This window comes from Ceratotherium simum, chromosome 14 (genome assembly GCF_057802395.1).
Source record: "Ceratotherium simum simum isolate JZ-2026a chromosome 14, ASM5780239v1, whole genome shotgun sequence".
Taxonomy (NCBI): Eukaryota; Metazoa; Chordata; class Mammalia; order Perissodactyla; family Rhinocerotidae; genus Ceratotherium; species Ceratotherium simum.
This window is the reverse complement of record NC_141913.1, coordinates 34490095-34504612: the sequence shown is the minus strand read 5'-3', so window position 1 is coordinate 34504612 and position 14518 is coordinate 34490095. Positions and strand designations below refer to the sequence as shown.

The window sequence follows — 14518 nt, the reverse complement described above, 5'->3', positions numbered from 1 at the left end:
GCTGGCTGGGCCTTGAAGATCTGTGGGATGTGAATAGAAATTGAGTAAGGCTGTCCTTAAAGAAAGGTGTTAAGCCAAGTCCGAGGCCTACCTTCCTGGCAGTAGGGATGAGTGTGGCACAGTGGGAGCTGGTGCAGAAACTGGTGGGAGATTATGTGGGGAGTAGAGGAAGGCAGAATATCTGAGATGTCTGAATAAGGAGTTTATATTTTATCAACTGCCAGTGAGGAGTCTGGTGACTATTTAGGAATTCATGACATCATGGGGTAGAATGAATCAAAGCTGTAGGGGAACTCTGAGTACTGTCTTCCAACCCCAGTGAGCAAGGGAGGTAGTGAAATGCAGGATGGGTTTTGGACCTGAGTTGGAATCCTGACTGTGCATGGGTTCCTAGGACAAATATCTTTACTCCCAGCTCTAGGCAAGTATCTACTCTTAGCTTCCTCTTCTGAAATGAAGACACAGCATTTATTTCACAGAGTTCTTTTATGAGTTGTATGAGATAATATATATAAGGCCCTTGATGCAGAGATTAGTAATTAGTAAGACTTGATGAAGAGTAACTAATACTATTATCCTTTAATTGCTTTTGCCTCCAGGTTCTGAGCTGATCTCCTTCCTTTCTTAGACCTCTTCCCACTTGGAATATCCAGTGCTGAAATAGCTCACATGCTCAGTGTCTATGCGGGATTGGCTAAACAGAGAACTCTTACCTCTATTCAACAGCACATTCCCAGTGGGCCGTCTCCATACCCACCTTCTCTGGAATGAATCCAAAGCATCTGAAAGGTGCTCACCTGCATCCGACGTTGCTGCAGATGCAGCAAGGAGAGATAACACTGGGGTTGGTGGAATCGCAACACTGTCAACTGTGGCTGGCTTCTTCCTGGTCATCATGGTGGAGGCTGAGCCCTCGTTCTTACTATGCGTTGTCGTCTGGTCCACTTTTAAGTGGGGACTTGGCATCCCTAAAAAACAATAACCCCAAAGCCTACAGTTACTGTTAACAGAACAGGAAGACAGACAACATAAAACCTGAAAGTGATTTGAGGAAATTGTCCAATGATCTGACCTCCTTCTGGTACAAGAATAAAATTGTATAATATTTAAAGAGAAATAAATTGGCAGCACAACTGGTTTTGGTTTTGTGGCTGAGGTTAGTGGTGACGACATTCCAGGTTGGCTGACTGGAAGAGGGGCTCGGGGTCCTGACCTAAAGAGGTGGTATAATCCATCAGGCAGGCTTTTGCTCCCTGAGGATCAAGAAACCTGTCTCTGCAGAGGTTGTGTGGTGCACAGCATGACGGGGAGAAGTGGCTCCCACCCTAGTGAGGCTTCTCATCTCATGTAGCTGGGGAGACAAGACTAAATGAGAAGGAAAAAACTGGGCAATAAGTACGGGCAGGCTTGTGTGTTATTCATCCCACGTGCTCAGGGAGTTCTAAGATGTAGGGACTTGTGTGGGAAGAAGTGAGAAAAGGCTTTCCGGAGCTCATGCCAGAAGAGCAAGGATGAGGGAAAGGCGTTCCTAATGCTGAGTGACAGGCATATGCTGGTCATGGAGTGGGGATGAAGATGATTTAGACAAGAGACCCGCCTGCTGGAGGTGGAAGATGCATCCTGGGGACTGGTGTGTCCCAACAGTCACTAGGCTAAGAGTTTTGGGGGCCTTTGAGTGTCTGGGCATAATAAACATCATAAGTCATGTAATTATGATGCTGAAAAGCCTGGGTAGACTCTTGTGAGGTGCTTCTGTAAGGGCCTGGAAATTTACTATATAACAAATTGTAAGAGCTATTCTGGAATCTTGTTGCCTGGGCTTGAATCCAGGCTCTCTTCGTTTTCAGCTGTGTGATCACAAGCAAGTTACTTGACCTCTCCAAGTTTTAAGCTTTCTTAGCTGTAAAAATGGGATGGAACAGTATTCCCTCGTAGGGGTGGTTGCGAGCATCCGGGAGCCAATCAATGTGAAGTGCTTAGAACAGCGTCTGGCGCATTGTCCACACTATACAAGTGTTTCCCGTTATTACTATTCCTATTATTACGACTGTCACTGAGAACCTGCTGCTTCCTCAGGCCCAAGTGAAACCAGCCGGCAAAGGCTCACTTCTCTTCCCTGACATGACCAAGGATTTCTGGGCACCTTCTCCATCCCCAGCTGCAAAAAAGTGACTCTCTAACTCATCCAAGCATAAGTCCAGAGGCTGGGGTGTCTGAATCCATGCCAAATGGTCATCTATTCAGAGTGCCTTCATTTGTAGGCCACTTGCCACTGACAGCAACAACAACAAATGGGGCTTTTTCATAGTAGTTCTTGACCCTTTTTTTCTATCCCAACCAACTTGAGCGATGCAGTTCATCTTGGAGTAACATTATCTTACCGCCACAGTGAGATCAGCTGACTTGGGCCTAAGGCCAGATCGGTAGAGCACATAGCATGGAGGCTACTATTTTCTTAATTTTACAGATGAGGACAACACATTTCTGAGAGGTTAAGAGAGAAACGGCTAAATTTATACAGCTCCTAATGTCAGAGTGGGAAGTTTTCAAGTAGCCAGATGCTAAACCCGGGGATCATCTTGGTCTGCCTGCTGTCTTCTCACACCTGCCCACAACCCCAGTCTGCCAACAGCATGTTTCCTGCTCAGGACACAGAGGCCCTAGTATCACACCTAGAAAAGGCACCTGCAACCACCTAAGGAAGAAAGTCATGCTGACGTTTTCATTTACCTTCCTCCTCCTCTCCATCCCATGTCTGAAACTCCTGCTTGAGATGTTGTGAATAACAATACCATTTATGCTTTTTTAGATTTTGTATTTCATAGCATTTTGACAGTGGAGGGAGACAAACATCAAATTCCATGACAGAGAGATTGCAAGGCACACTCATCAAGAAATCAGGAAGTGCAGCAAACGCGTATAGTATGCCTGTAAAATATGCAGGTGCGCCAGGGATAGGCGAGGTACACACACGTATAATCTGTAAAATGCACACGGAATCATCTGAGGGGAGATACATTCCAATAGTTAACAGTGGGTATTCTGGAGCAGGAGAACACAGGGCAGATTGGTGAGGAAGGGGGAGTTTTTACTTTTACCCCTTAGCCTTCTGTATTGTTAATATTTTATAAACCACAAACGTATTAAACTCTTTGTCCATTGAGAAATTAAACATAGTTTGGGAAGAGTCTAGAAGTCTATCAGAGTATGGGCACTGGAGTAGATTGATGTGCTTGAATAACTGGCTGCTAACAAATCTGAAACAGGGATAGCAGGCTGGAATCTGATGAAAATTCCCCACTTTGGTACCCTGCACCACCACGGCCGTGTTCCCATCAAATGGATGCAGGGTACCATAGCACACCTCCGGAACTCGAAGCTGTCAGAGTTCTATTGGATAACGGCTTCTTTGGAAAAACTCACTGATATGTCATCTTTGTACCTGGTTGGTACAAAGGTTGCGCAGGTAGTTCTGTGCTCAAATTATGACATGCTCAGGGAATGAGCCATAAACAGGATTAGCAGGCGGATATTTAACTCTCACTTGGGAACAAACTGATTTCAAGTCATTTTACTTGTGCCCATTTTCATGCAAATGTTCACAATCCAAATTAGTCTCAGTCCACATCATTTCATTAAAGTTGATCCGATCAGACCTCTATTGGGTACACTTTGCTACTCAAGTGTTTATGTAATGGAATACGTTAAAAGTAATAAAATGACACTTAAAACACTGTATAATTTAGATTGTCAATGTTTAGCTGTCTTGAAAACCCTAGATAATTTAGGATTTTCTAGATTATAGTACTGTTTGCTAGTTGCCATCCAATGAATTTGAAAACAAATTGGAAAAAAAAAAGCCCTGACATTTTCTCAGATATTTTTGGGTTTTGAGAAGATTATGGAAACAATCCCAGGAATAGTATACATGAGTAAGAATACTAGATAAGCTTTCAACAAAGGCTAATCTAACAGTACTCGGAATCCACAAAATCTGTCTGGGAGCAGAGGTTTTAGGAAACTGGAGTGGGTGACTTCTCCTTGGGATAGAGCACTGGGCAGGCTGGTCATTGGAAGTCTTCGTTTCCTTTCATTCCAGGTGGCAGATGATGCTCCATGGAGAGGTACCCAAACAACCAGATGAATGTGAAACAGTTTAGAACCAAGTTCTCACGAATGCTCAGTGAGGACAGAGTGGTGAGACATTTGGAAAGTTTCTTCCTTGCATGGGCCTGGCTTCTCTCTCTCCATGGGAGGGAGATTTTTGAGGCTGGAGATGGATTATAAAGAAACCCAGAGTGTATGGTGATGGATAAAAACTAGACTGTTGGTGGTGAACACAATGCAGTCTATACAGAAACTGATATACAATAATGAAATGTTTAAACAATGTTATAACCCAATTTAAACAATGTTATAAGCCAATATGACCTCAATAAAATAATTTTAAAAAAAAGAAACCCAGAGATAGCATCATACTGACTGGACCATTGAGATGTGGTACTGCAGATTATACTGTGGCATGAGTAAAGGCGAGGATGGCTTTGATCTGGAAAGGGAGCACTATGTCAAATTCAGACAGCAGACTGTAGGGAGAGCACACTCGGTAGATGTGTCCAGAGCATCCCCAAACCCCAACACAGGACAAACTGTAGTGAGGCTTGCATATTTGGAGGCCAGTACATTTTTAACGGAGGAAATAACAATGCTAATAACTTTGTGGATTCAACATCTGTTCATAATTAAAAGACAGAGCCAAGAGGGAAAAAAAAAAAAAAAGTTAAACCTATATGAAAACATTCTGCTATAACTTCTTGACCTCTATCGATAAATTGTTTCAAAAGTCTTTGAAACTGTGCTGTAGCCTACTGAGGGACAGTCACTCATTTTCAAAGGTAATTTCTTATAGGCCACTTATCCCCTCAAACCTCTACCTGCACACCGTGTTTGCATTAGGGACTTGATTTATGGATTCCTACTCCTCCTACACAGAAGCTGACTTCCTGTTGCCTTGGTTACTGGGAGCTCAGTTCAAGGTTAAAGTACTCCCAAATCAGAATCAGTGGCAGGCGCTGTATCTAGCCGCCAGGTTATTGACTGCCCCAGGATGCGAAAAGGTCAGAGACCAAAGCACTGTTTACTGCCTTAAGGGTGAGTCAATAGCTTCGATATTTTGATTCTGTTTCTTCCAAAGTAGTAGTTGCTCTTCAATTACCTCTTCTTCAGGTTGCTCAAGGTCACAGGGGTCATGGAGGAAAAGCAGGGTCTATGGCAGCTGGCTTTCCCAGGATCCCCTTAATGAGCTCTGTGACCTTGGATAATAAAAATCAGCCTCACCTTAGAGTAATTATAAGGCTAGTTATCTACTTTATCTTATTTTCTCTATGGAGAAATAAACAAACAAATGCTTGCGGGATGGCTACTATTTACTCCCCTTTTCTAGATGAGAAAATGGAGATTCTAAAATCTCACAGCTGGTAAGAAAGAACTAGATTCTGACTCCTGGTAGGATCCTCATGTTTCTTTAAAATAAAGGGGCTGATGGAATTATCACTCAGGGATCATATGTAATTCATTTTGTAACACCCACTGAAGAAAACAGTATATCTGGAAAATAGTATAGGCTTGTTGAACACCTTAATTAATTTTTAATTCTAATATTTGCAAATGCAAACGTTTCCTGGTGACAAAGCTTAGGCTGGCATAGTGGGAGAGCCTGACACCACTGGGATGGTTGGTTCCTTCAGTCACCTCACTGGCCTCCTTTACATTGTAGACTGCAGGGCTTAGCATGGACTGGGAGGCATCTTATATTGCGCAGTCAGTGGCTTTTAATCTTGCAAAGAGCTTTGACATGCATTATGCTATTTGCCCCTTGCAGCATCCCTGTGGATGACAAGAGGCAGATGGTGAAACTCTGAATTTACAAATAAGAAAACCAAGGTTTTTCCTACAGAGGACCAATCAGGTGTTTACCCAAGCTCATATATCATGTGTGTGTGGAAGAAGTGGTGTGGTGCTGAGATCCATGCCTCTGGACTCAACTTGATGTTCTTTCCTATCCCATAACACATTGACTTTGGGGTAAGCTAGTAAATAACCTATTTTCACAAGAGGAAACCCCTCCTGAAAACCTGATAATAATTCCCTTTCTCATATAGTGGTTGTCTATTCAGATTCTTCCATTGTTCTTTTTTCAGGTTTGCAAACGAACTTCGCTCATGGCAATAAGGGGGATATATGTAACAGAAGAAAGGGAATCAAGTAATAGAAACCCTTAAGATTTGGGAAATAATATTTTTCTGTGCCCAAGTCAACACAAATGCTATTTTTGTTGCATTGTCTTATTCATTCATTTAACAAATATTTATTGAACATCTACCATACCAGGGACATGGCGCTGGTCAAAATAGTTGAAGTTCCTGTTTTCTAAGAATTACATGCTAATAATTTTTGCATAGCATAAAGGTAGCTGTCACTTTTTACAATGGCGCTGAAAGATCCTAAAGCGCTTTTTTAATCATCAAAAGGCAGAACCTCTGCTCCTCATATAGCATCTTTGGGTGAATTAGAAAAAGGCATCTCATACAGGCAGATAGAACTCCAAGGCTCAGATCTTAGCAGAGAGGGCACCATTGTGAAAATTAGAAAAAGGCATGGCTTCCTGTGCGCACACGCGTTGCCATTGCGTATGGTTTGGAGAGAGGAGCACAGACTGGATTTCACCCCACTCTCCCCTTGAGCCAGGTGCCCTTGGACAATGAATAACTTGAATAACTCAGTCATAGGCAGTGGCCCTATCGACATGTGTTCTGCGTCAAATGAGTTTTATTTCATTCTAGGACCTTGAGAGATGAAATTTAGGCAAGATCACTCTTAGGGAGAATCCTATTCAGTGAGCCTAGTATCAATCATTTAAAAATCAACAATTATTTGAGTACTGACTAGCAAAATTCAGAAGATGTGATCTCTGGTCTTTGCAGAGAAGTTTTAGAAGTAGAGAGTGGGATAAGACAGAAACTCTTACAAAACTGATAAACCAAATAAGATAGGAAGCCAAATACGTCCTTCACAAGCTTGTAGGAAAATGAGATGTCAGTGGGATCTGAGGTGGTCTTGTGCTCATCCATTTATTAACTCAACATTCATTAAGAACCTGTAAGCCCCAGGCACCATTAGGCACCAGGAACATGAACCCTCTCTGAATGGGGTCAACCATCTACTCAGGAAGACAGATACAGGTACAAAAATCCCAGTCTTGAAAGATAGGTAGAAGTCAGTAAATAGAAGTGGAGAGAGGACTTGCTAGGGCTGGGAAATGAGAAGAACAAAAGCAGAAATAACAAGTCTTCTTTGTGCAACTGAGACAAGAGTGCTTGGGATGAGTCATAAAAACCAAATGCTGGGAGATATGTTTGGAAAGGCAGTTGGGAAAAATTAAACCCACATCTTGCTGTCAGGTAAAGTTAATGCCTCCTTCCTACATATTGTTTTACCATCTTGGACAGATTCTGCAACAGGACTTATCTCTTGTTGTATAATTATTTGTTCATTTCTCTGCCAATTCTTGTAGGCAACTGCAAAATTCTAGGGGCCAGAAATCATGTCTCACTTTCTTTTGATTCTCTTGCACTTAGCTTGATAGATATTAGATATTCAAAAGTGTTGGATGGATGAATGGACAAATGGAGTGCACAGCTATCTTTCTGGGCCCAAACATTCTAGGGAAGCTACCCTAACTACCTCAGTCCACACATGGTCCTCCATTCTAAAACTCCTTTTTCAGGACAGCATAGAGTAGAGGTGAAGAATACATTCTTTGGAGTAACACTACCTACTTTACTAGCTGTGTGATTTTGGGCAAGTTATACCAACTCTTTGTGCCTCAGTTTCCTCACCTGTTAAATGAGGTTATTGTGAGGATTTTAAAAGTTTATATATTATGGGGGACTGAAAATAGTGCCCCCCTCCCCCACAAAGATGTCCACATCCTAATTCCTAGAACTTGTGAATATGTTATGTGACATGGCAAAGGGGAATTAAGGTTGCAGATAGAATTAACATTGCTAATCAGCCTACTTTAACATAGGGAGAGTATCCTTGATCACCAGATGGTCAAAATGTAATTAAAAGGGTCTGTTAAAGTGGGAGAAGGAGGTAGAAGAGAAGAGTCAGAGAAACAGATGTGGTGATGGAAGTAGGGTCAGGGAGATGCCATGTTGCTGGCTTTGAAGACAGAGGAGGAGAGCTATGAGTTAAAGAATGCAGATGGCCTCTAGAAGCTGAAAAAGGCAAGGAAAAGATCCTACCCTATAGTTTCCAGAAAGAAATGCAGCCCTGTTCATACTTTGATTTTAGCTCAGTGAGACCCATTTTGGACTTCTGACCTCCAATACTGTAAGATAATACGTTTATGTTAAGTCACTAAGTTTGTAGAAATTTGTTACAGCAGCAATAGAAAACTAATACATATGTAAAAGCACTTATTATGGTGCTTAGTTATAGTAAACAATCAATTTTAACTATTATTTCTTAGCATTATATTGTCTTAGTATAATTGTCTCATTTTAAACTTATTTTATATGTTCAAGTCATGTGTGTCCCCTACAAGATTTAAATTCCTTAGGAAGCAGAAATTTTATATTCTTTTCTTATATCTTCCCAGCATAAGGCAGACACAAAGAAACTATTCAATGAATACTTATAGTCAATAAATTGTATCAGAGACAAATAATTTGTTAATATGAAAGTTAAGAGACTGGAGTTCTAAGACACTGAGTTATTGCAGGCTCTGCCCCACACTTACTGGAGGAACTTGAATAAGACTTGGAATCTCACCGTGCTTCGGTTTCTTCCTTGTCAGAATCTATTCTAGATCTAATATTCTGAATCTAAGTTTTCTACATTCAGGGAAACCACTAAACAATCTGATTAGTTCTTGCTTCTCTTAATTCAGAAGTGAAGAAATGGGCTGAGAAGATAACATTTTGTCTATTGGCACTTCACAGAGATTTATATTAAAAAATCTTTTACTCTATGCAGTAAATTCTAATGATGTAGAAGTCAGTCTCTCCTGATCCTATAGTGATAAAGTCATGCCAGATGAAAGGCGTTTTCTAGAAGTGCCCAATGATACCATCCAGAATGGAAATACAGCAAATATCAAAATTGCAAGAAGGAGACAGACATCCCGAGTTAGAGGTTTTTAATATTTCTGCATCTTAGAGCTCAGAACTTCTTCTTAAGGAAAAAAAAAAATATATACCACATTTTGTATGCAGTTTAAAGTTCAAAGATATCTTTAAGCTCAGTTTAGAACCCTTTCGGGCCTAAGTCGATTCCCCTCCCCCTCACACACACGCGCGCCACGGAAGGACAAAGGGCAGAAAGATAGAACTAAACAGTATGCCGATGTCACTGCTCCTATGCTTAAAAAAAATGTAGAGACAATAGAGTGGTACCTGCTCCCTGAAAAATATAACAAAGAGATTTTCAAAAGGTATTAACAAAGGAAGAAGCAGTGCATACATGTAATTAAAACCAATTTAGTAGCACAGTGCACCAAGTATGCTCTTGTTACATCCTTGGTGATCAGGTAGGTTAAGAATTTGCTACTGTAATGCACATAAAGCATGTTACAGGCTTCATCAATAAAAGAACACAAAGGAGCTTCAGCAAATAAAATCAAGGCAGTTTAGAGTTGGAAGGGAACTAGTCCAGTCCTGCCTGGGCAACTGAGCCCCAGAAAGGGGATGTGACTTGCTTTGCCTAGTGTCGCTTAGAGAGGGTGGCAGAGCCATGACCCTGACCTAGGCCTTATTGTTGGATTGTCTCAGGCCCATATGTTAGCTTTGGGCTATAAGGGTTATCTTCTGAGCCTTCACAGAAGCAGTCTTCTTGCTCTCCTGGTGCATGTTTGTTATTCTGCACTCACAGGGCAGCTTAAAAAGAGACCAAGCCAAAAATGGCAGATATGATCCAAGATATAAGATCACTGGCTCTGGGAGATCCTTCCCTAGATTCTCCCTAATGTGAAGGGCTTAGTAGTCATTGCTGGTTAATATAAGCATCTTTTATAGTGTCTTCCTTTTTACCTTTAGAGCACAGAGTCTCAGAGCACATCTGCATGGCAATACAGATCTTGATGCTAACTGGGTCACCTTATTTGCATTTTGATTACTGCTTATTTAGAAGCCACATTGAGAAAAGAGCTTGATATTAGGAGCTTAAGTGCATGTGTGTCTATAAATATATGTATAAATAGATAAATGCATATTTGCTGGCTGGTGAAAGATCAGTCCAATACAGATTCATCTCTCATGGACATATCTGTAGGAGACTGGCTATGTATGGATGCTAGGATTATAAATGTGGTTATGGAATCTAATTATTCTTCTCAGTGCAATATCACCCACTGTATTGACACACTGTGTCAGCTAGAAAAGTCAGTTTAGCAGTTTAACCCCTTGTTAGGGAGTCATCTATGTATGACAAAGTTGCATTGTTTTCAGAGTTTTAATGGGTGTCCTTTCTTCAAACCACCTACTTTGTTCCATGATTTGAATTCATCCTATAGAATGCAAACACATGGCGATTATCTGCAGGCATACACATATTGACACAGAATGTGTGCTAGAAAAGCTCTCTTTGCAATAGAAGAGAAAAAAAATCACAGATACTCAGACCCATCATTAGATAGATCTCCTAATCTTTATCTCTAGTAGTTCAGTCAGACGAGCTAATACCATGATGATGGCTTTGAAATCTCTTAGGAATTGGATGAGGAGAAGTGATAGTGATGAACTCCCAGCTAATAAACACCGAGTGCTTATTTCGGCAGAATGATCAATTTCTAGATGTCCTGAGGCTTGTCTGATACAGTTGATTTACTCATCCTCGCTTACCTCACTAATAAAGCCAAAGTCCACCATCAGATTACAGAGGTGCCTGGGATTTCTTAAAGGGGCAGAAGAAAGCTAAGGTAGCCATTCATCGCATCCCTTTGAGCATCCCTCCCAGCCCACAGTCCTTGAAACCCCAGCTGCCTTCCTCATTTACACTCCACTCAGTAGACTTTGGGCTAGTACAGTAATACAGACAATTAATTTGTTATCTTGTTAGCAGAAATTTAATGCAATGATGTAAAAGAACTCTTACATATTGTGATAAACTTTAGTGCCTCAGGGCGGCTCCCCTTGCATTGGGCTCATTTCACATCTCATCCATTATGTAAATGAGATTTAGAAATAGTTGAGTTTCACTAATGTAGCTCAACTCTGATGGATTGGAGAGAGTCAGTCCTACTGAAACTAAGGAGGTTAAATGCATTTCAACATTTCTTTCTACTTGGTTGATTATGCAAGCCTCTGTTCAAGAAATGGGATGCAGTACATTTATTTCAACCATTCTCTAAGGAAATTTCATGTTGCCACACCCCAAAAAAGTTTGGTTTGGTTAATGCCTGTGTTGGTTCCAAACATTGTATAGTGCACAGAGATAATGGAAAACATGCCATTGCATGCAGCAAGATTGATAATATGATTTAAGATAAAAGGGGAGTATTTTAATAGTGCATCTGAGGAGTTCTCTCAGGCATCCAGAGAAGAATGAGGGGAAATTTCTACAAGTGGATAGTGAGGATGAAGAGCCCTTAGCGGAGTTTGAGGTCAGAGAAGAAAACTTAGTCATTGGGAAGGTTTGGAATTGGCAAAAAGATCACCATATTTGATTCAAAGATTCACAGGGAGTCCATCTAGTCACTGAGGGCCTAGTCTTGAGTTAGAGATAAAGAATAAGGGCCTCTGCACTCTGCATTTCATTTGGAAGGCCAAGAAATGGGAGTTCCAAAGACTGTAGGCAGGATGCCATTAAAAAAAAGGAATAAGCACTAGAGGAGAAGCAGCCTCAAACTATCTAAGGTCATGGAATCAGAGAGGTGAGGATAAGTGGCTAATTTAGAATAAAAAATATCGTGAAGTTTGTTAGTTTTTATTTAAAAAGGAGAGTGGTTAAGATGGAGGAAAGTAAAACAAAGCCATGGAGACAGAAGCATTCGTATAAGAGAGAATCAGAATCCAAATGTATTAGCCCGTAATTGGGAAATACACCACTTACAAGAAAATGAGTTTTAAGCTGGTAGATAAGACCGTGACTTTGGTTTAAATCCCAGCTCTGTCACTTACCTAGGCATTTGACCTTGTTCAAGTCATTTAACCTCTCAAAGCTTCAGTTTCCTTATTTTTTTTAAAAAAGTTTAATAAACCACCTACCTCAGAGGGCGATCATGGTGATTAAATGAGATAATACCTGTAAAATGCTTAGCACAGTGCCTGGCACAGAGGATGTGCTCAGAACAAGCCAGCCAGGAAGACGTACAGGAAACTTTGGATATTTACAAGGTGATTAGGATGGAGGCTACCAGATGCTTCACTGAAGGGCTGGCCATTTGGAGCAGAGGTTGCTGGCCAAGTCCTCACTCCATCTTTGCCATGCCAACTAACTTTCAAATCTCTGAAAGCTGGGACTCCAGCAAGAAAGTTTGCCAACTCTTAAATATTCAACTCGATGCCACAGTCTCAATAAATTGCTGGTGGTTAACAATAAGGAAGCAGTTTTGTTCCTGTGTTAATTTATTCGGCAAAAGTTTCGGTGCCTACGGTAAACACAGCAACTCTAGGTCCTTTGGGAGACCCTTAAAATATAAGAAACAGTCCAGTCTTTGGGTAGTCAAATATTTAGTTGAAGAAACAAGATGCAGAAACAAGAAATTTAAATAAAAATAACAATCTCTCCTGAGCTGAAAAGACCACCCACATTACCTTCCTTTGCACCTGGGGCCATGCTAGAGATTTATTGGGGAGATTTTAACTAGCTTATATTCTAGAACAATAGTTCAAAATGTATAACTCCTAAACAAACATAAATAATTGATCTGGTTAAGAATACAAATTTATATTAATTTAGATTTTTATGCTAATTTAGTATTTATATTAATATAGAGACCACAAGGTAACCAGTATGATCATTTTTAAGGAAAAGTGGTATTTAAAAGGGTGAGCTCTGAGCCCACATTCCCTATGTTCAAATCATAGTTCTATAAGCTACTGGTTATCTGAACCTGGGCAACTTATTTAACCTCTCTGGCACTTTGGTTTTCCCATCAATAATGGAATTAATAATAGTACCTATCCTCCAGGCTTAAAGAATACAAAGATAAATCCCTATGCTCAAAGTGCTGAAGGCAAACATGCAACTACTAATTTTCAATACTCTATGATAAGGACAATAGGATGAGGTATAAGCCCATGACTACCAAGGGGAATAAATGACTTCCCTGTTGGGTCAGGAAAGACTTCACTGAGGAGGCGACATTCCACTTGGGGCTTTAACAATTTGGAAGTATTGGCTGAAAGGAGAAGAAAGGAATTCCAGAAAGAAAGGCACAAAGCATGAAATAGAATGGCGTGTTTGGGGAAAGGCAAGAATTCTTATGTGGCTACAATCTAGTTTCTAGGGTGGGTGGGTGAAGTGTAACAGAAGATGGGGCCTTGGGTCAGGCTGGGAATGGTGCTAGGAGTTTGGATTTCACCTGCAAGTAATGGGGAGTCAGGAAGAATTTCCATGTAGACACACAAACACCCAGCCCTGGAGAAGAGGTGGTTTATTCTCTCTGGGTACAATTTGGATTAGAGGGACAAAAGCTGCTCCCAGTGGGTTTCTGAGAAGGCAGTCAACAGAAGATAAGACGTTTCTAAATCAAGAGTAGAAGTTGACCCTTTGATCCTATATGGCTAACCAGTGTGCCCTACTGTTCACAAGTCCTACTTGCTCTCCCTTCCTCTTTTCTTTTTCCCTTCTCTTTTATTGGGCAAATTCCACATTAGAAGTTCCCTTTGAAGCACTTGGAGGAAATACCGATGAGTCAGTTATGGCTCTTGCCATGAAAACACCTAAAACCATGTTCAAATCATATTTTCATAAATTAAATCTTGTTTTGTTCATTTGGACAGCTCACTGTTTAGAGGAAGCTGGAGGTGAGGACTTTTAGAAAGTTATGTTTTCAAGAAGATAAGTCCCTACCTAATGTGTGTGATGTGTAAGTATAGATTTTTACAGATCTGCACTGAGGTTTTCATTTTTTTTATTGTCTTTATGGGTGGGTATTTGATATAGTTTTTGAAGGACTTCATTCCCAATATAAAATCTCCTATTGATGCCCAGTCTCAGGTTATCTCAAAGAAGCTTTGAACATAGGAAAGAAAATGGGAGGTTTGGGGAGAGAAGAGGAAATAACTGAATAACAATGACTGGAGTGGAGATTTCATCAGTATAAGAAGACAGATATGCAGATAGAAACCAGCCAGGTGGTTTAATGAGGAGAGAAGAGACGGCCAGGCATAGGCATGAGACCACGCTGGTGGACTAGTGTCGGTTCCTAAAGAAGAAGTGTATTCCAGCTTTAAACCCTGGCATCCTAACAATTTGTTAAAAAATAGTCAAGGTAGTTATTAATTGGTAT

The 14518-nt window shown here is 40.8% G+C and overlaps 1 protein-coding gene across 1 annotated transcript in view; it reads right to left on the bottom strand.

The window, feature by feature from the left end:
- Positions 1 to 14518, bottom strand: part of SETBP1 (SET binding protein 1) — a 362547-nt gene that overhangs the window by 27801 nt on the left and 320228 nt on the right. The window contains exon 5 of the mRNA XM_087439168.1: positions 798 to 968. Within this exon, the coding sequence (XP_087295294.1) occupies positions 798 to 968 (171 nt within the window). The remainder of the gene's footprint in view (positions 1 to 797; positions 969 to 14518) is intronic.